Source organism: Pinus tabuliformis, chromosome X (genome assembly GCF_031772625.1).
Source record: "Pinus tabuliformis cultivar Carrire ecotype Pingquan chromosome X, CPIR1, whole genome shotgun sequence".
Lineage (NCBI taxonomy): Eukaryota > Viridiplantae > Streptophyta > Pinopsida > Pinales > Pinaceae > Pinus > Pinus tabuliformis.
The window spans coordinates 219,227,406-219,249,318 of record NC_142308.1 but is presented as its reverse complement, the minus strand read 5'-3'; the positions used below and the strand labels follow the sequence as shown (position 1 = coordinate 219,249,318).

General features: G+C 41.7%; 1 protein-coding gene across 2 annotated transcripts in view; it reads right to left on the bottom strand.

Annotated features, from left to right (window-relative positions):
* Positions 1 to 509: 509 nt before the first annotated feature.
* The window catches only part of LOC149139127 (uncharacterized), a 103,376-nt gene continuing 81,972 nt past the window's right edge, over positions 510 to 21,913 (bottom strand). The window contains exons 2-3 of one of the 2 annotated variants that reach the window (XM_089447311.1): positions 1,137 to 1,254; positions 510 to 898 (exon numbers count right to left, since the gene is read on the bottom strand). In XM_089447311.1, the coding sequence (XP_089303437.1) occupies positions 710 to 898; positions 1,137 to 1,254 (307 nt within the window). In that variant the 3' untranslated portion in view covers positions 510 to 709. Of the gene's footprint in view, positions 920 to 1,136; positions 1,255 to 21,913 lie in introns of both variants that reach the window. The other variant, XM_089447310.1, reaches the window with a different exon arrangement.

Below are 21,913 nucleotides of genomic sequence, written 5' to 3'. Positions count from 1 at the left end.
TCCATGTTCAAAAACTTACATTAACTGTATTGTACTTAAAACAATGTGTAATAAAGGAATGAAACCGGATAAACAGTCTATGATTTTGATTTTTCCGGGTTTGTTATCACTGGCATCTAGTCACAAAATCTTTGTTGAAACTGTGTAATTTTGGATTTTGTTGAAATCACCTTTAATGCAGATATGGATTCAGGACCATTAAATACCCCTCCAACAACCTGATTTTGCAAATTCTATTAATCCAAAATGATTCTTGCCTGGTATCACTTCAAAGGAAACATAAGCATTGCCTGAAACGACATCTATCCCAGTATCAATCAAATACTAGCATAACTGTAGAGCCTTTTTAACTTTCCGGACACTGCAAAGCATTATTTTTCTGACTCTGCCCTAGAATGGGCAGATCAAAGTTTCTGCATTACATCCTAGGTGATGCTGCAAAATCACAAATCTCGGTTTTTCTTGCAGAAGAACTGTTCTCGTAAGCAACACCACCTTGCCAATCTCAATAAATCAAAATCGCTGAAGCGAACAATTTCTTTTTAGAGTTACCAATATTTGTTTTGTCCGTGTGGAAAAAGGTTTCAATTCCAATAAAAATATTTCACTATAACTGTTTTTCTGAACTTTTATCTTAATAAGTCAGTAACAACTACACCTTTACAGAAAATTTTCGACTACTATTGCAGTGAAAGGCACTAGCCATCATTCAGAGGGTGGAACTGAAATCAATAAGTTCCTTCAGCAAATTAACAACAGATTGTTTTATTTCATCTGGAACGGATACCTCATTTTTCTCAGCATTCAAACCAAATGCACAGAGTAATCTAACAAGATCTACCAATTCTAAACTCTTTTCTTTAGACACCTTCACAGAGGGAGCATTGCTTGTGTTCTCCTGATTGATGGGAACCCCAGCCTAAACATTTTCAAATGCAGAATCAGAATCAATGATAACAATTTAAGGTGACAAAGTACTGCAGTGTAATCACTGCCTAAACAAAAAGGAAAATTTAAGCAAACAATAATTTAAGGTTATAAACTACCAAAAGAGAGTATTCGAGAAATGATATTATGGATGCAAAACAAGTTGAGGCAAAAAGTCAGAGAAACTTAGACAACAAAACTCAACTTACAGTGTCCTCCTTGATACTGAAGAAAGAGCGTAGCCTTTTTGCAGCTAAAACAACCTTGATTTCAACACTTGGGCAGCCAAAGAGTACAACATTTCTGATGTCCTTTCCAGACAACAACCTGCCAAAAGAAACATACTTAAAACTGTAAAATAGAAATTGATGAAACTCACACAAGTCAATTAAAAAACAATACAGTGAAACATATGTCAGAGAAGTTGCTATATTTAGAACATGTCAAAGTTTCCTCCAAAAAATGCTTTTTCTGATCATAATATGTTAAATTGGCAACTAGGGCCAAACTCCATGTGGGTCATCTTATTCATGGCTGATAATATTTTTATTAGATTCCTCTCGACGAGAGGTGTAGGATTGATCTAAAGATCATCCGATTCCGATAAGTATTTATGGAGATATGAATTTATTTTGATTATGGAATAATTATCAAGCCGACCTACAACTCATGTAGGCTCAGAAGCCCAACAGTCGCATCTATTCAAACATCAACAGTTGTATATAAATACAGAAGGACTTTTCCTCATTTGCACTCACTCATCTCATTACATCTCTCTTTCTCTCTCCTACGCAAAAAAGAGACTCTTCTCTACTATGCAGAAAAGAGACTCTCTCTCACACATAGATGGAAGGTGCAGAATTTAGGGCTGCAACTGCAGAACCAAAGTTTGACCAGCGTTGACCAGAAGACTCCCTCCTCAGAACTGCGCTGTAGGTCCATCTGGATCTCCTCTGAAGGCCGCATTTTTTGGTGGTGGAATCAAGCCGATCCGACGGTTGGTTTGCAAGATATTGTTTGCCCTAGTTTGGCTGATCTAGGGTTTGCTGCTGCTGATGTAAATCAGATTTATGTACTATTTCTCTCTGCTGGATTATTGAAGATAAAGGAAGATTTGATCAAAGGGTTTCCCCACATTGGGGTTTGTCCCTGGCTAGTCGCCACATCTTGTGTCTCTTGTCTTGGCCTATTTTTGTCGATCGTTTAATGTTCTATTTGCACTTTACTTTATGTACATGTGATTGCTAATATGTGGATAAGAATAAGAAAGATAAATAAACTGTTATAAGCATAGAACATACCATAAATTAACATGTTATCAGAGCTCAGGTGAAGACAAAGCCCGAGCAAGAGCAAGAGCAATCACCGAAGAGAAGATTGGCAAGGCTATCCTAAAAGAACTATGGTTTCCTCAACACTCTTCCCTGCCGAAGACAAGCTCCGTGAGAAAGCTAACTATCACGGATGGAAGATGTCTATCGATCTAACCTTAGAAGATCAAGGAGTGTTGGACCATGTGAAAGGCAATATTGTTGAGCCTCCATCAAATGCATCCGCTGCTGCCAAGAACAAATGGAAAACCGGAGAAGTCAAAACAAAGAAGATCATCCGGGACTCTATCAACAAACGCTTGGTGGCCTACAAAGACTTCTGAAGTTTCTATGGGCCGAAGCTGCAAACACCGTTGTATATGTACAAAACCGATCCTCATCCAGCATTGGGTTCCAAGACTCCTCACGAAATGTTCATCGGTAAGAAACTTGACATATCTCATTTTAGAATTTTTGGAAGCCCTATATATTTTCATGTGCCGAAAGAGAAAAGGAATAAATTGGGTGCTTCTGGAAAGAAAGGAATCTTCGTGGGCTATGGAGAAAATACTAAGAGCTATAGTATAGCCGGTCAAAGGGAAGTCGTGATTAGTCATGATGTCACCTTTGACGAAGATATGGCTCTCAGCAAGGTGGAAAATCTTCCGACTTTGAGGAGCTCTCAAGAAGCCGACACCAGGGAACCGAAAGAAAAGGATGATGAAACAATGCCTGATGTGGAAGAACCCATGGATTCGATTGATCCTCCTCCACATGAGCCTTCCTCTTCTAGGAAGAGGCCTTCATGGCTTGGGGGGCTACTTGATGATGCTGAAGGACATGCTGCACCCCGAGGAACCTTCCGTGAAAGTAAGAAACCTAACAGGTATCAGGGATACCTGACCATCATGAGCACAATCATACAAAATGAGCCTTCATCATTCTCAAATGTCGTCAAGCATCAAGTATGGAAGGATGCTATGACTGAAGAATATGAGTCTATTATGAAGAATGATGTCTGGGAAGTAGTTCCCAGACCCCAGGACAAGACAATTGTCACTTCTAAATGGCTTTACAAGATAAAGCATGCAGCAGATGGAAGTACGGAAAAATATAAGGCTCGTTTTATTGCTTGTGGCTTCTCCCAGAAGGAAGGTATAGACTATGACGAGATATTTGCACCTGTTGCCAGATATACCACCATCCGCTCGATCATAGCCCTTGCGGCTTCACAAGGATGGAACCTACATCAGATGGATTTCAAGACTGTGTTCTTGCATGGTTCAATCAAAGAAGAGGTCTACATGGAGCAACCCAAAGGATTTGAGATTTATGATCGAAAATCTCATGTATGCAGGTAGAAGAAAGCTCTCTGTGGGCTTAAGCAAGCACCTCGAGCATAGTATGAGAGGATCGATAGCTACTTGATGACGCTGGGATTCACTAGGAGTGAAGCCGATCCTAACCTTTACTTTAAGGTTGAAGATGACAAACCTCTCACACTAGTGTTGTATGTGGATGACCTCTTCCTAACAAGCGCAGACCCTCTTATTCACAAATGTAAGAGAGAGTTGGCTTCTGAATTTGAAATGAAGGATCTAGGACTGATGCATTATTTCCTAGGACTTGAAGTATGGCAAAAGACAGGGGAAGTTTTCCTATCTCAAGGAAAATATGTGGTGAAGATATTGGAAAGATTCAGTATAGTGGACTGCAAGCCTATAACAACCCCGATGGAGCTTGACTTCAAGAAGTTAAGCGATAGTGCTACTGGACCTGTTTTACAAAATGCTACCAAGTATCGGCAACTCGTCGGAGCATTAATGTTCTTAGTGAACTCTCGTCCAAATATATGCTTCGCAGTCAACACGTTGAGTCAACATATGGTTGAACCTCACCACATACATTGGATTGGTGCCAAGAATCTGTTAAGATATCTTCGTGGCACAATTACATATGGGTTAAGATACACTGTCGGAGATGTGAGACTACTTGGATACACTGATGTTGATTGGGTAGGCAATGTGGAGGACCGTAAGAGCACTTCCGGGTGTTGTTTCTCCTTGGGATCTGCTTCGATATCCTGGATGAGCAAGAAGCAGAAGTCGGTGGCCTTGAGCACCGCCGAAGCAGAGCATATTGCTGCTAGCATGGCCTCCTGTGAGGCAGTCTGGTTGCAAAAGCTCTTCAGTGAGTTGTTTGGATTTACATTGGATACCACCGTGATCCTATGTGACAACCAAAGTGGGATTCATTTGTCAGAGAATCCCGTATTTCATGATCGCTCCAAGCATATCGATATCAAGTATCACTATATTCGAGATATGGTGCAGCGGGGAGCTATAAGGCTCCAACATATCGGTACAGATGAACAGGTCACCGACATTCTGACAAAGCCCCTAGGGAAAGTCAAATTCCTGACTTTCCAAGAACAACTTGGTGTTGTTCAAAGACCCTCTGATGAGGGACCTGTATGATGCATTGAGCTCTGGGAGCTCCGGGGGGTGCGGGGTACTTCTTGGAGCGACATATGACCACAGGGTGATTCACCATCCCCTGGTGGTATACATGTACACCCCATGGCAACTATGTAGCAGGATGATTGGTTCTCCTGTGAGGTCTGGATGATGTGTTCTCCATGACAACTATGTAGCAGGATGATTAGTTCTCCTGTGAGGCCTAGATGATGTGTTCTCCATGGCGTTTATGTAGAAAGATGATTAGTTCTCCTGTGAGGACAGGATTGATTAAGTTCTCTTGTCAAGGCATCCTACCCATGCAGTCTGGAACTCATGGGAAGTACCTCTCATCTGATCAATGAGCAGGGAAATGAGGATAGGGACCATAGTAGTACCGATGGACACATCGTTTTATCTACCGTACTCCCTATGCTAGGATGACCTTCATTGATCTGGGATCAATGATACTGGTCTAGGACCAGTGGTAGGAGTTGTACCCATTATGACGTTGACTTCGGGTCGGTTGAGATTGGTTTGGGACCAATGGTACATACTTTGAGACTGACTTCGGGTCAGTGAAGGACTGGTCTGGGACCAGTGGTAGGAGTGGACATACTATGACGTTGACTTCGGGTTGGTTGAGACTGGTCTGGGACCAATGGTACACACTCTGAGACTGACTTTGATCCAGTGGAGGATGATACTAGTCTAGGACCAGTGGTAGGAGTTGTACCCACTATGACGCTGACTTTGGGTCGGTTGAGATTGGTCTGGGACCAGTGGTACATACTCTGAGACTGACTTTGAGTCAATATGATACATCCTCGATCATTTCTTCCTCTTCATAATTCGGACAAAGCAGAGCAGAGCAGAGTAGATCAAAACAGGGCAGAACAAAACAGAACAAAGCAGGCAGAACAGAGCAGAGCACGCAAGATAGAGCAGAGCAGAGCAGGGGTCAAGTTGTACATGGCAGTGCATTTGATGGATGAATAGTAGCAACCGACAGACAGATTGCAAATGGAGTTCTCCCTAGTTGAGAGGGAGTGTTAAATTGGCAACTAGGGCCAAACTCCATGTGGGTCATCTTATTCATAGCTGATAATATTTTTATTAGATTCCTCTCGTCGGGAAGTATAGGATTGATCTAAAGATCATCCGATTCCGATAAGTATTTATGGAGATATGAATTTATTTTGATTATGGAATAATTATCAAGCCGACCTACAACTCATGTAGGCTCATAAGCCCAACAGTCGCATCTATTCAAACATCAACAGTTGTGTATAAATACAGGAGGACTTTTCCTCATTTGCACTCACTCATCTCATCACATCTCTCTCTCTCTCTCTCCTGCGCAGAAAAGTGGCTCTTCTCTACTGCGCAGAAAAGAGACTTTCTCTCACACGTGGATGGAACAATGTTACCAGACTCGGAATCGGCAATAAATCGGCGAGGCAAAAAAGCGAAGAGTTTTAATCGGATCGGGAAAAAATCGGCAAAAAATCGTTGAATTCATTAAATAAAAATATACACATATATTGAATTAAAAAAACCATTTTTCATTAATATTGGGTAAAGGCATGTCCAAACAATGCATAATATCAATAGATGTCCAAAATATCATGAATAAATAAGTATCTCATATATGTTATGAGTCCAAACATGATCCAAAGCACTGAGTCTCGAGTCCTTAGAAGCATATGCTTCTAAAAGTTTACAAAATAGTTAAAAACTGCATACTAATCAGAAAAAAAATCAGCAACTAAGAGTCTAAGACTCTTAAGAGTGAGAACTAGAAGCGATTCCTTCCACTCCTTTGCTTGCTTGACTCTCAAAGTTCTCCAAGTCATGAAGGCTTAAAAGAGGAGGCTCATCTAATTGAACCCAGTCTGCCGCATTTGTAGCTTGCAAATCTATCTCTTCAAGGTCGATTGGTGAATGATCCATACCTATCATTATCATGAGACATTGAAATGTGAATTAAAATTTCACTTTGAAGTTTGAAGTTTGAAGTTTGAACTTTAAAGTACGAACTAGATTATGAAACCTTCAAATTCAAGCTCTCGAATCTCACCTTGTATTTGTTTGTTGCGAAGTCGTAGATTGTAATGGACAAATACAAGGTCATTCAAGCGTTTTTGTGTCAATCGGTTGCGCTTTTTAGAATGTATTTTCTCAAACATGCTCCAGTTGCGTTCACAACCTGAAGCACTGCATGCTTGGTTTAAGATTTGAATGGCAAATCTCTTCAAATCTCGCGTATCACTACCAAAGTTTTGCCACCAAAGACCTAGCAAGTGGTAAGGGTTTGTGAGTAGAAGACTAGAAGTACTAAATTAGTAAATAGTAAAAACTTAAAAAGAAAAGAAAATTTAATAAAACATTTAACATACAAAATAAAGTTTAAACAAATTTAATGAATTGATGAAGCCTTCAAGCTGGGTACCTAGAAACATCTTAGACCTTTGTCTTATAGCACTGGTATAGGCAAACAATTTAGATGGTGCCCTATAATCTTGTAGTTGGGAAAAGACACGACTTTGTTGTTCTGGATCAGGGAAGCACCTTTCCACGCATGTCATAAGTCCTCTGCCAACCTCCCCATCCTCATTAAATTTGCTCTTATCATAAAAATATTGTGGGTTTAAGAAGTACCCAGCAGCATGTAAGGGGGAATGCAATTGCCTATCCCAACGTGCATCTATAATGTCCCAAAGAGGCATATACTTTGTCTCATCATCCCCATATCTTCTTTTGATGGCCTACTTTGCGATATCCATCGCCTCATAAATGTAACCCATAGCGGGTTTGTCACCATCAACCATCCTGAAAGTTCAAGCATTCAAATTTAAAGAAATATGAAACATTGTAAATAAAAAGAAGCTTGAAATGAAATTTAAAAAATGAAAAAGTTAAAAGACTTGAAGTACCTGAGAACTCTAACAAGGGACTCCGTCACAGCAATAATCTCTTTGGCATCTTTCCAGAAGCCATCATTAAACACAAGTGCAGCAATTTCGATGCCTTCAGGGGTCTTGGAATGTTTAGATCCCATCCACTCAGGTCCCAAGAACATCCTCTTCAGATTTATCTTTTGCTCAACCACAGATTGCAAAGATATGAAATTTGTTGCAAATCTAGTCACTGCAAGTCGAACAATTTCTTTACCTTCAGTGTATATTCTCACAGTGTTTAGGACAATAGTGTGGTTGTATAGGTATTTGGTTATGGATTTTGCCTTCTCCACAACCTCATGTATCCAATGAAGCTTACCAAAGTCCTCAAGCATTAAATCTATGCAATGGGCAGCACAAGAGGTCCAAAAAATAGTGGGGTGCCTCATCTCAAAAAGTCTACCAGCAGCCATATAATTAGCTGCATTATCGGTGACAATTTGTACAACATGTTCTTCTCCCAGTTCTTGAACGACTTCCTCCATCATTTCACAGATAAGTTGGGCAGTCTTAACCTTGTCTGAAGCATCCACTGATTTGAGAAACAATGTGCCTGCGGGACAAGATACAAGGAAATTTATTAAAGTTCTATTCCTCTGATCTGTCCATCCATCACTCATGATGGTGCACCCTGTTTCTACCCATGATGAACGAAACTCAGCTAGCACAAGCATGACATCTTCAACACTCTCTAACAACATATCTGTCCTAAGGCTCTCTGATGTAAGGGGCTTTGAACCCTGGACCTACTACAGCAATTGCATCAATCATAGCTTGCCAATAAGGACTTCTAGCACAGTGGAAAGGTATGTTAGAATAGTACCAAAAGTTAGCAATGGCCTTCCTTACCTGACTATAGATATTTTTTTCCAACCAATGCCATCCAAGGTAGGTTGGGAACCGGGTTTTGTGCGGGGAGCAAAAAAGGTGTTTATGTTTCCACCTCCAGTGTTGAAGGAAGGAGTTGAAGGACTCACATGGCTTTGAGTTTGACTTGGCCTTGGAGGCATGTGTGGAAAACTTGGGAACGGCATTGAGGATTCTCCAGAGTGAGGTGACATGGGGCTAGTGGCAGAAAAAGTATCAACTCCAAGAGTTCCTATTTCAGTATTTTGCTTTGCTTTCTTGGCATTATGCTGCTCTAACGTCTCAAGGGCCAAGGCTGCTTGGTATTTGACATTATCGTCAACCTTGACGCAAATACCTATATCATGGCCAGGTATTTGTGCAAGGTGGAACTTAAATCTATAAATGCCTCCACTACATTCCTTTTTGCAAAATTTACAAAGGAGCTTGGATTTTCCGGGAATCTTGTCACAATATGCCCAAGCAAAGTCCATCTCTCTCGGCATTGTTGTTGCTTTGAACTTGTGTTTAATTTGTGGCTTCTGTTAAGATTTGGAGTCGTGGCTTCTATTTAATTTGTGGCTCCTGTGAAAGACAACAAAAAATCAAATTTAAAAATGATCCAAAAATTTAAAATATGCTAGAAATTTAAAAAATTAAATGAAGACAGATGTCAGTAAAGTTGTAAACATATAGAAATGTTGCCTTTCAATAAAACCAGAAAACATGCAGAACCCTGGTTTTATTCAATGGAGCACAACATAGCTCTAAAAATTGGCACAAAAGCACACCAAGAAAGTGCCATCATCTGTCATCTATGCATATGAAGATTGTTGCAAGATCACTTAGATCTCTGCCATGTATCAAATATATGTGTCAAATCACTGTCAAGTCTATAACTTTGATCTATGTTGTGCTTGGAATCTATATTATTTCTCTCTCTAGTGTACTTGTGCTGGGGTTTATTTTTCTCTGTAGGGCTGCACCTCTTTTGGCTGCCCTACTGTTGTTTAACAGTTAACTCTTTCTTCGGTCATGGATGAGAGCATTAGTAGTTCAAATATAAGGCAGATTCAAGAAGACATGGTCAACATAAGGGCCAGACCATGATTTATGTGAAGATGAAGGGACTTCTGCTGAACATACTGAGTTCCAACTTCCAACTGTCAACCTGAACAGAGAGTGTTTACCTAGGAAAGTAGGGCACCTCCAATCCAGAGAAGGAATTTTGATAATATTAAGTTCTCAGCTCTGAGATCCAATTTCTGTTGTTTTGATAGTTTTTCGACATAGGGAATTGCATATATCAAGAGGGGAACAAACTTTCTGTATATAATATATATGACGTTTGAAAGAGCTTTTCTCAATGCATTCTCATGCCCGTCACAGTTCATGGTCACTTATAATTTTACATCCTAAAGCACATTAAAAATTAAATGGGGAACATTGATGTTTTAGGCTTTTAGCCATATTAAATGTTAATCAACAACTTCAAAACTATGCTAAGTCTCCTTTCATGTTTTAACAAATCTACCACTCGGTCATACTTCAGTCTTCTAGACTCTATATGTTAAGTTTATAATATATATGTTAAAACTTAAAACTTAATATGTCAAGTCACTGTCAATACCGAATACGTCACCGTTCAAACTTCACGCAGGTTACCTCAAGGCTGAAGGCTCACCCAGGTATATGAATATCTCAGCAATCCGGCTCTGCAGCGTCAAATGCAGCTCTGCGGCTCTGCGGCGGTGTCGACTGAGGACTCTGCGGACTCGGGACTATGAATAAAATGACTGTAACTCGGCCCCTTTTCCACAGAGATAGCAGTCCCGTGCAAGGTTGTTTGTATAGTCTTCTAAACCGGCAGCAGGTCGACCCCTTTTCTTAATACTCAACCTACACAAAAGACTGTATATTTATATCAGTCCACTCAGCCAACAGACCAGGGAGTTCATGGTCACTACAACAGGTATAAACTCGGCATAATATGATGACAACTTAGCCAGTGAATTGTGACCCTTTCCAGCAACTCGTGCAGCATACTAGGATGAATTCGGGCCTCTAAAATAACTGGACTCGGCCCGACTTTAACACTCAGCTCTCAGCTAGCAAGGAAGGTATACTTGGCCAGCAAAGAGAGATGCGCCCAGCCTCTTGGTATGGTAACCTCAGCCTGAAATGAGAAAGAAATTCAGCGCCAATCGACAGTGAGAAAGTTAGAAACAATGAAACAGCGCTATCACGTAACTGATATAGTTATAAACGCCTTACCGCCACAATCCGAAACCCAAAACCCGATAAAAAAAACTGGCGGGACTCGCCAAAAAAACGCAGAATCGGCTAAATCGCCAGACTCGCGAGTCAAACTCGCGTTGACCACGAGTCAAACTCAGTCAACGCGAGTTGACTCGCAGAGTTTCCAATCGGATCTTTTCACCGCCGACCCGAGTATGACTCGCGATTAATCGCCAAAATCGGCGATTCCTGTTTCACTGGGATGGAAGGTGCAGAATTTAGGGCTGCCACTGCTGAACCAAAGTTTGACCAGCGTTGACTAGAAGACTCCCTCCTCAGAACTGCGTTGTAGGTCCATCTGGATCTCCTCTGAAGGCCGCATTTTTTGGTGGTGGAATCAAGCCAATCCAATGGTTGGTTTGCAAAATATTGTCTACCCTAGTTTCGCTGATCTAGGGTTTGTTGCTGCTGATGTAAATCATATTTATGTACTATTTCTCTCTATTGGATTATTGAAGATAAAGGAAGATTTGATCAAAGGGTTTCCCCACATTGGGGTTTTTCCCTAGCTAGCCGCCACATCTTGTGTCTCTTGTCTTGGCTTGTTTTCTGTCAATCGTTTAATGTTCTATCTGCACTTTACTTTATGTACATGTGATTGCTAATCTGTGGATAAGAATAAGAAAGATAAGTAAACTGTTATAAGCATAGAACATACCATAAATTAACATAATAGAACTGTAAAAGTAGACAAATGAAACTCAATGGTCAATAAAAGAACAATGCAATGAAGCATGCATCAGAGAAGTTGCTAAATTCAAAACATCTCAAGTTTCCAGAAAATGCATTTGTCTTAGTTACTCTCAAAACTATGATCGTACATGCATGAAAACTAGCATTTCCAGATATGCCTACAAGTTAAAAGTTCAGATGTAAGAGATCACGGCAAAAATAAGCATTAGCTAGCTCCTCCTCATTAGTAATGTTTCTCCAGCCTAAAGGTCATCTAGGATAATGCAAGTTGCAACAGCTTTGCTGGATAACCATATTATTAGACTCTATAACATGTCTTTCAATAACCATAGTTGAAACATTGTGTTAGGATAATGAACTTTCAATAGTATTATATTGATGTATTACTGGACATGTTTTTCATGCTCAAGTTTGTGAGATACCTTATGCCCATTACTGTTGTGGACACGCATGAATATAACAGTTTGGATTTTGTTTATTTGTCAACATAAATACAAATTCATTTCCTGACATGTTTACAATCCAGAAGTAAGAATTTGTGAGACCGTAAAACAATTTTAGGTTTTGGTTATTTGTAACATTTATGGAATTTCATTTTCCTGCTGTGTTGTATCCAGAAGTAAGAATCAGTAAGGTGGCCATAGGCATGTGGCCTAATGGAAAATGAGGTGATCAGCTGTGATCGGGTTTGTGCTAACACAGATCAAGATTCAAAACGCCCAAAGTATGTATGAATGAGGCCAGGTGTAATTCCTAAGTCATTCTGACAGTGTAGAAGCACCCCTCATAGAAAGCAGCTTTAAGCAAAAGACAGCTGTATGTTATTATAAGCAGCATTTCCATAAAATAAAATAAAATAAAAAAGAATTGATGATGCTGGAAAGGTCATGCTGACTAAACTAAGGGCTGCAAAAGCTGCACTGTCAAGATGTTGTAGTACAAAAAATATTGTGAGTAATTCTCACAAGCACAAATTCAATGCTTACACATTGTTTTTCTTTTCTAATTTACCCTAACAGTGTGCAACACTTTAACCTTTGTACTTGTAGATCTAAGTCCACGCCAAACCAGAGTCCTCAGTGAGGGACTTACATTCCATTGAATAAGGTATCAACCCCCATGGGAAATTGAGCTTGCAAAGCAACATTAAAACAAATAGCAGTTGAATAAATAATGCAACCTAATGGTTTACAGGGTTTCAAATAACTAAAACTAAAGTAAACATAAAAGAAAACTAAGTCACAAATACGAGGAAAAATAAATGGCATACAGAAATCAGAACAAAGGACCAGAATATCGTCTGAAAGGTCAATGAAGAGGGAAGGTTGTGAGACTATGGAACATATCACCAGGTAAAAGTATGTACGACTATCCTTATATGTAAAACATGGGTGATGATGCATCCAACCAGAACGTGTACTTAATCAATCGACTATAATGGTAATTTTCCAAGGGTTGGACCTAGTGCATCTAAGAATATAGCTGGATAGAAGTTAACAACATAAAAATACAATAGAGATTGTAGATATGGCTGAATCTATGATGTTGTACCTCTACCAGACACAACTACTTCAGAAATGGATGTGTTGGCATGGACATGCCACCTATATTACCAGGGTTCATGGGTGCAGCTGCAGGTACAAGAACACCACTTTTGAAATCAACATTCCTCACAGTGCGTGGTGTGTCAAATATATAAAATATTTAAAAAATTAAAGGAAAATCTAAAACTTAAAGTATAAAATAGCATGGTTTTTGATATCATGAAAATAATAATTCAATCAACAGTCATTAGAGTCATCAGTCAAAATATTTACATTAATGATTCAAAATACAAACACTTAAAAAAGATTCAAAACTTTAGATTCTAGATCATAAGAAATGAGAATAGAATACACAATGCTCAATGGTTATTGCTCATAATTATATAATGCATATACGAGACTCTTGCATCCTATCAAACCACAGTCAAGATGCTTTACACTTGTCACTCTCAAGCACTGACTCATTTGTTGGGTTTGCCATTTGCAGGCATATCAACAAGGCCCGATAAGTTCAATCAATCCCCTCATCCAAGTATATAGCATCAACTATTTATTAGTCTTATTTATTGCAAGGGAATTCCTTATACCCTGGGTCATCCACTTAAAAAGGTTGAAGTGTGAATGTAAATCAAGTTTTCGACCTTATTTCATCCCCATCCATTTCTCTTCACTATATAAAGAAAACAAGAGTATTCAAATTCCTCTCAAAGGTCGAGCAATTGGCTCCTTCTGAGAGTAGTCGTAGAGTGAAACTGAACATTTATATTTCCTAGGTATGTCTATGTTAATTTTAGGTATGTTCTACGCTGAGAGCAATTTACTTCAATTTTTCATTTTAAGCTCAATGACAATATTCAGATTAGCAATCATATTTAGCATGACAGTAAAATGCAGATAGAACAAAAACATAAATCGCAGAAGACAAGCCAAGACAAGAGGACACAAGATGTGGCGCCAGCTAGGGACAAACCCCAATGTGGGGAAACCCTTGATCAATTCTTCTTACATTCTTCAACAGTTCAGCACAGAGAGAAATAGTACATATACATCAGAAGTCAACACTTTGACTTGTCAAAATAAGAGCAGAGATCTTCACCATGAACATAACATAATGAGGTTGCAGGACTGCAGTTCTGAACTCGGGTGAAAGCAAACATTCTTCAACTGATTTTCCAAGGTGATTCCATCACCATGCTGCACCCAATATCATGCTGCATCAACAGGCTGCATCCATCATGCTGTATCAACCATGTTGCATCGATCATGCTGCATCATTGCTGTATCCATCATGCAGCATCTTTGCTAGCTGACTAATCCTTAACTCATGACAATAGCTTTGTCCATCTCATATTACAGCAGCATCATATAGTCATCAAAATTAGCCTTAGATCTCAGCAGCATTATACACGACAGCTCCTTAGATTATGCTAATGATCTGAGCCCTCAAATACCCATAAGAAATACTTGACTGTGGTGTTATGGCCTGTGGCCTAACACAGTTTTCCTGTAGCAGCATAAACATTATTCTTGATCTTCCAATGATACCCCAACAGGTTTGATCCACTGCTTCTTTTAACTCGGCCTCCTTACAAGAAGAAACCATCCTCACACAGTTGCAAGAGGGATGCTCAAACAGTCCCTTAACTTATTCCAGTTTCATGCTGTATGATGGCTACTTTGCTGCGGCTAGGTGACAGCAAATAGAAGCCCTTCTAAACTGCATATTTAGGGTCCTTATTACAGTGCATAGGTTCACTGTTGATCAGCCCTCCTTTGCTGTGAATAGGGCTTCATCATAACTGCGGATTAGGGCATCATCAAACAGCAGATTAGTAGGCTGCGTTAGGGCTCCTTTGATAGCGTGTAAGTGTCACCCTTAACTGCGGATTAGATCACCCTTGAGGACTGCGGCTAGGGCAGCATATAGGCCTCTTGAGACTGTGGATTGGGACTGCGTCTAGGGCCAGGATAGTGGCCAGATTTCTGTGGCTAAGACACTTCCTTACTGCGGCTAGGGTAAGGTTAGATCCTCCCTTTAGGACTGTGTATGGGAGTCTTCTAGAACAGCGAATAGGTCTCTCCTAGACCAGCGTTTAGGCCTCTCCTTGCTGTGTTTCCATGACTGCATTTGACTGTAAATTAGGGCAGCGTAGTTACTCCTAGAAGGTCCTTTCTCCTCCACGTCTAGGGCTTCTCCCTGACTGTAATAGGGGCTCTCCATGGCAGTGTATAAGAGGCTGTGTATAGGACTCCTCCATGACAGTGTTAGGGTCTAGGGCATCCTTCCATTACAGCATTAAGGGTTCTTCCATGGCTGTGTTAAGGCTTCTTCATGAGGGCAGCGTAGAGCCTTCTCTTCCATGACTTGCATTTAGATTTAGGGCATCTCCTCTAGGGCAGTGAATCCTCTTTAGATCTCTCCTCCCACCAAAACCCAAACAAGTGGAGAAGAAGATATCACAAGGGTGTGTCTAAAATGACTTGCAAGCCACCTCTATTTATAGTGCAATGTTGAGGATAGATGGGAATAATTTCGTTGCTCGCCGACCTTGATGAATTGTCCCATAACACAAATAAACTCATATCTTCATGAATACATATCGGAATTGAACGATCTTTAGATCAATCCTACACCTCTCGACGAGAGGAATCCAAGAAAAAGATCAACTGCCATAAATAAGAAGACCCACATGGAGTTTGGCCCTAGTTGCCAATTTTAACTGTCTATCATAAAGTGTTCCACAATTCTATCAGATACTTGTGGTCATGCCTATCATACAAACCGTTAGCTATACCAAACTCAATTCACCCACCTGACAATTGGGTAAATTGACTCCAGATGATGGATACCTATTATCGTGTCCTATAACTCTTCTTCACTGTGTCCATGAATCCCTTCATGATATCTCTATTTTTGAGAGGAAGCCTCTCTTACTTGTTTCTTTAATATCATCCCATTTTTTATTCAAGGCAAAAGATGCCATGGAAAGAGACTTGTTCAACCCATTCCACCATTTATGTTCATATTGATCTAATTGTGAATATAAGTCCAGGACTCTCCTGTCTAAATTGAATTTAATCTTCTCACATAGACAATGCAGAACTAAAATAGCTAAGTTGGAATTTTACTTTATTTTGTTAAGCTTGGTAGATCCTCCTTTTTCATTGATTTATAAAGCAAATTTACACCACATAGATTTGGCTAGGTGGCCTCAACTTGCCCAATGGGAAACCAAGTTTGTTGGCCACCTATCCACATTGTATGCCATCCAGTAGCAAAAAATCTTAAGTCTCTCTATCCAAGCTATATAAGTCTCAGATTCTTGTCCATACTTTAGAGATCTACATACATATATAATTGCATAAAGAAATTTAAAAGCTATCTGCATATATAAACAAAAACATCAGAAAGTAGGCTTGCTAGTCATGTTGTTCAGCAGATGTTGATTCCACCAGTGTTGGATCCTTAGCGTTTGTACCCGGCAACTCTGTCTAGACCAAGATACAAGGCAGGTGCCTCTCAATTCGGCCAAGCCGAACATCCTGTTTGTGCAGTTGGAACTGCACCTTCTGGAATTCATGCTTGTAATTCAACATGCCTTGGACAGTAACAACCATGCCAACCGAAATTTGTTCCATTGCCTTTCCCAACAGGCTTTTCATCAACCAGTAGAGGTAGAGGGTTTGCTTGAATTGAGTGATTCTTCCTCTAGTATTTCCAGGATCCGGGACGAGGACTCTCCAATCCTCTAGTTCCATGTCCATCTCACTCTCTTGCTTCACTTCTTCCCAATCATCTAACAGCTTGTGGATTTCAGCTATCTAACGGACCCGGTTCCGTATCTTTCCTGGTCGCGTGAGGCTTCTTGCTGTAGCCTCAAGTTTTTGCAGGGTGTGCCATGGTCTCTCTGGCCCAATCCTGTACAATGCAACAAACTACATTCCAATTACATTTCATCGTATTGCAATAAGGTTCATGAACACAAGTGGTAGGATTGCAACACTCCGACCCACCAGCATCATATTCCCCCTATCACTTGCAATGCCCTGTCCATCGAGGTCGTGGGCGGTTTCCCCAAGGAGGACCAGCCCAAGACCTGCACCAGGGGTTGCGCTTCGCCACAGACGCCCCCTCTTAGCAGCAGTCCAACATGCATTGTCTCCCCAGTCCCAGGTTGGGAGGTGCAGCCGCCTACAGGCTATCGGCCTACCCATGCTAGCATACTCTTTGTTATCCGCCCAGTACTCAAAAGGAGGACCCAACCCATGCATCCACCCATCCCTGAGCCCCATGATGCCACCATTGCCATCCCGCCTTCCATAGCCAATTCTAATTCCCTGCCTGATTTCCCTCATTCCCGGGTTTCTACAGACCCCCCTTCGACTATGCATGGTCATACTGCTAGGATTACCTCTCAAGTTGCAGGTGAATTGGCCGACGCTAACCCCATGGCCCAACCCCCCAGCTTGACTGACAACACGCCTACATGCATCCATACTAAGCCCTTTGCCCAGCACCATCAAAATTCCCATACGGGAGAGCAGAATCTCAAAGCAAAGCGAAATGGAGAGGTTGCCTATCGGGTGCCAGAGACAAACACAAAGGCCTACATACGCCACCAGCCAACCCCCCCAACACCCCTTAGTTTTACAGTCCTTCCCCATAATTCCTTCCCTCTCCCTCAAACGAAACCCGAAGCAAGTCAACATTATGAGAGTGGATGGAAGTGTTGTTGCTTGTCACGCCACAGAACCAACCCGCTGCACCAGTCTCCTTGCCCACAATCCCTCCGATACTCACCACCCTTCTCTCCAGAGCAAATACAAAACTCAACACCTCTCTTCCTCCCGCTGCCACCTTTCCCATATACAGTACTCGCCATCATGCAAGGGGCCACCGCACCCATCACCTCGAGCAGTACGTTGCAGTACACCCCATTAACCTCGAATTAAATTGATAATCTGTCAGCTCGCACCCCGATCGGGGCATAAGCGTACTGAATGGCCATACTAAAGGCTTTGTCTTTGGTCCTACAATAAGATTTCGTCCAAGGTCTGATACCTTTCATCCTAGGGTTGAATTAGCCATATTTTTTCCACGGGGTCATTTTGGTGGTTACATCCCCAATTGGCTAGGAAGTCCATCGCTTTATTTCCTTCTCTTTTGACATGATTGACCATGATGTAATCAACTCTCCTATTTCTTGGATGAGTCTGGCAGTTCGCCAGCTATCACTGATCTTATCCCATTTGGTTCCATGGTTCAGTTTTGTCAGCATGTTGATGACCAAGTTAGAGTCTCCCTCCACCACTAGGTTTTTGTATCCCATTCGGATTGCTATTTGCAATCCTTGCTTGGCTGCAGCGAATTCAACTTCATTATTGCTAGCGAACCAGCAAGAGTCTACATAGATTAATCAGGTATTGGTCTGGAAATCCCTGAAGAGACCACCCAATCCGGCCAATCCTGAGTTGCCCTTTGAGGCCCCATCAAAACTCAGCTTTATAAATCCCTCCACCAGAGTTGTGAAGTGGTCCAGAGATGTCATACCCATCCTACCTTTTTTCCATGCTGAGGGAGCTATCATTTCTAGTGATAGATTCAATTTCTGCAATATTCGTGCTTCCTAGGGGGTACCTGCCAGTACTCCCGGTGCCATTTCTCTGCTAAGATCGTTTCCCTGATGTTCTGGATGATTCCTTCCCAAACTTTTTCTTGGGTTAAGGATTGATTCTTGAAAATTCGGCAGTTCCATTCCTTCCATATAGCCCATAGGGTTAGTCCCAAGGCCAGTCCCCAAGTTATGTTTACCACCGGGCTAGAGAATATATGAGCTCTCCAGAGGAGTATTGTTTCGCGGATACTATGGTTATCACGGTCCACTCTTCCGGATACTCCTTGCACTTGTCTCCATTTATGTTCCGCAAACGGGCAGGTGTTGAGCATCTGTTCAAGGTCTTCACTGTGATGTTGGCATAGCCAACAAAACGAGGGTCCATGGAACCCCCTTCGTTGGACCTAGTCCCATGTTAAGATGCGCCCTTTGCTTACTAGCCATAAGAAGTGTGCCACCTTCGGCCACCATCCGCCCTTCCAATATCTTTTTCCATATCAAGCTTTGCCCTTGCTGGTCTTGCCCAATCTGTAAGTCATATGCCTCTTTGATGGTGAAGGTATTGTTGATTTGTGGTAGCATCGGATGTGCACTAGCCATGAAAATTGGTGGAGAGGCTAAAGCACATGAGATCTCCAAGACCCAGAAACGGTTTGGGGAAATTCCACCAGGTTAGAGAGATATTAAATAATTAATATTTTTAATGGAGTTCTTAGGTCTAAACTTAAGAAAATTAAAATATTAATGGGTATTAATATAAAACTGGGTGAGAATGTTCTAAATGACATGGATCAAGCCAAACCTAATCTTACCTGTTGATTAGAGACTTAATCTCAGTCGTTGAAGACTCAATAAGAAAAGTATAAGAGGAGGTTTGAGGGTCAGTTGGAGATACACCAAGATTGATCAGTCAGTTCGATTTTCTAGAGCGGGGTTTGCTGAGAAAATTCGAACAAGTGATCCGAGTTGCAGCGAGAGGCAGTGAGTACATAGCAGAGAGGCAGAGATAGTGCCAAAGGGTCAGCGCAGTGACTGAGGAGGCTACGCAGAGGCAGCAGGACCCACGTAGAGGTAGCTAGACACTGCACAAAGGCTGAGAGGCCTGCATGGGTGACAAAGAGGGCCAGAGAGTTGACGCAGAGAGGCAAAAGGCTGACACAGAGGGTTCTAGAGCTATGCAGAGGCTAGCAAGGCTAACACAGAGCCTTGGAGAAGTGCCGAAGGATTTTCGTGGGGCAGAGTAGTGCTGAGAAGCTGAATATCTGTCTCCGAGAAGAGTTATTACTGGCGTGTAAAAATATTTGTTGGGTGAGCCAGTTTGGCACCCTAGTTGTACTCAACAAATCTACATAATAATAAAACCCTCAGAACTGTTGCACTGGTTTTCCCGCATTGGGTTTTTCTAGGGACATTGTCCACAAATAATGGTGTCCCTTGTGTGTTTGTTTAGTATTTCAGTTGTTGATATGTATATGAGTTAAGGTTGTATTTGTGCTTATTTTCAGTGTTTATATGAATAAATAACTTGTTAAGGAATAAACAAGTAGGTGAAATAAACCAGATAATGCAGTAGGGATTTCTAATGGGTAACATTTAAAAATTTCAACATAGTATCACTGTGTTGTAGATCATAGGAGGACTGAAGGCACCAGCATAATCAAAAGTATTTGCAGCAGTAGCAGTTGTCACAAGAGACAAAGTTGCTCCTAAGAAGAAAGCAGCAGAGGAGTGACACAGAGGGCCTACATCATCATTTCGAGCCAAAGAGAGGGCCAACGCAGAGGCAGAGAGAGGCAGAAGAGGCTCATGAAGAGCCACATCATCCTACTCAGTCAAGTAGGCTTGATGCAGTTGGCCAGAGGAGTGATTCAGCCTTTGCCGGGATTGCGCAGAGCTGGAAGACTTAGTTTCCTCAGTTGTTGGGGCATAGGGAGTTGTGGGCAGATTGTGGATTAGGGCGCTCGTGGGGTGTTGTTGTTATCGAAGCAGAACAGTAACTAACGGGACAAAACTAAGGTAGAGGGAGTCACTGCCTTAACGAATTTCTAGCCAAGAAATCTAGATCCGAGTTGCAGTTGCAAAGAGGATCGGAGAGGAGCGAATCGACAGTTGGCAGGAATATTTTCAGCAGGGAAATTGAGACTCAAAGGAAGTCTAGGAGAGAACTTCCAGGAGGGAAGTTGAGACTCAGAGGGATTCCAGAAGAGGAGCGGAGATGGCAATGAACGAACTGAGGGATCAGGACATGTTGGACGAGGCCTCCAACTTTGTCATCTGAAAGGCCAGGATCGTGTATGTTCTGCATAGACATCGCATAAAGGGCTTCGCCTTGAGAATCGTGGCTATCCCAGTAGACCCAGCTCATAATGAGAAGTATGAGGATGCAATGGCGAAGGCAAAGTGCATAATCTTTGATGGGGTCAAGGATTATGTTGTACCACATATTGCTGAGAAAAACATGGCAAAGGAGATGTGGGATACTTTGACGACATTATATCAGGGCACTTTCGTGCAGCAGAAGATGCTATTAGAGAATCAGTTGTGGTCATATCAAATGTAGAAGGGGGAGCAGATAGATCTATACCTCCTCAGATTGCAGGAGATTCGGGACCAACTTACTTCCATAAGGGCCACAGTGGATTAGGAGTTCATGGTGAGGATCGCCCTGAATGCAGTCTCCAAGGAGTGGGAGACATTTGTCCAAGGCATTTTGGGCATAGCTATTCTTCCATGATGGGAAGAGATGTGGGCAACTCTTTGCCAAGAAGAGATCGGACAGTTGACCAAGGCAGGAAGTAGCAACAAAGGAGGTCGAATCAAGAAAGAGGAGGAGGAGGATGCGGCTCTGGCATCTGCGGGACAGCAGGAAAAGAGGAGCAAGGAGGACATCCCCAAAGTAAAGTGCTTCCATTGTGGGGAGTTGGGTCATTATGCAACCCAGTGTCCCATGAAGAAGAATAAGTGAGAGGCTTCTGACTCTAAGGCAACGCTAACTAAGGCAGAGAAAGAAGTCTAGACAAATGACCACTGTGCCATGAGTGCTCATGCACCTCTAGAGAAGAGGTGGGGTGACATCGAGCTGTAGTCGGGAGGACTATAGAAGACGAGGGGCAGGATCCTTGAGGTGCCCAAACTCTCAGATCATATCCGGCTACGAGAGCCCTGAATGACATAAGCAAGATGAAGGATGTTGGTAGAAGCAAGATGCGATGAAGCGACAAGGCAGTGCTAGAGTGCAAAGGTCTGTAGCAGCGCAATGGGGGT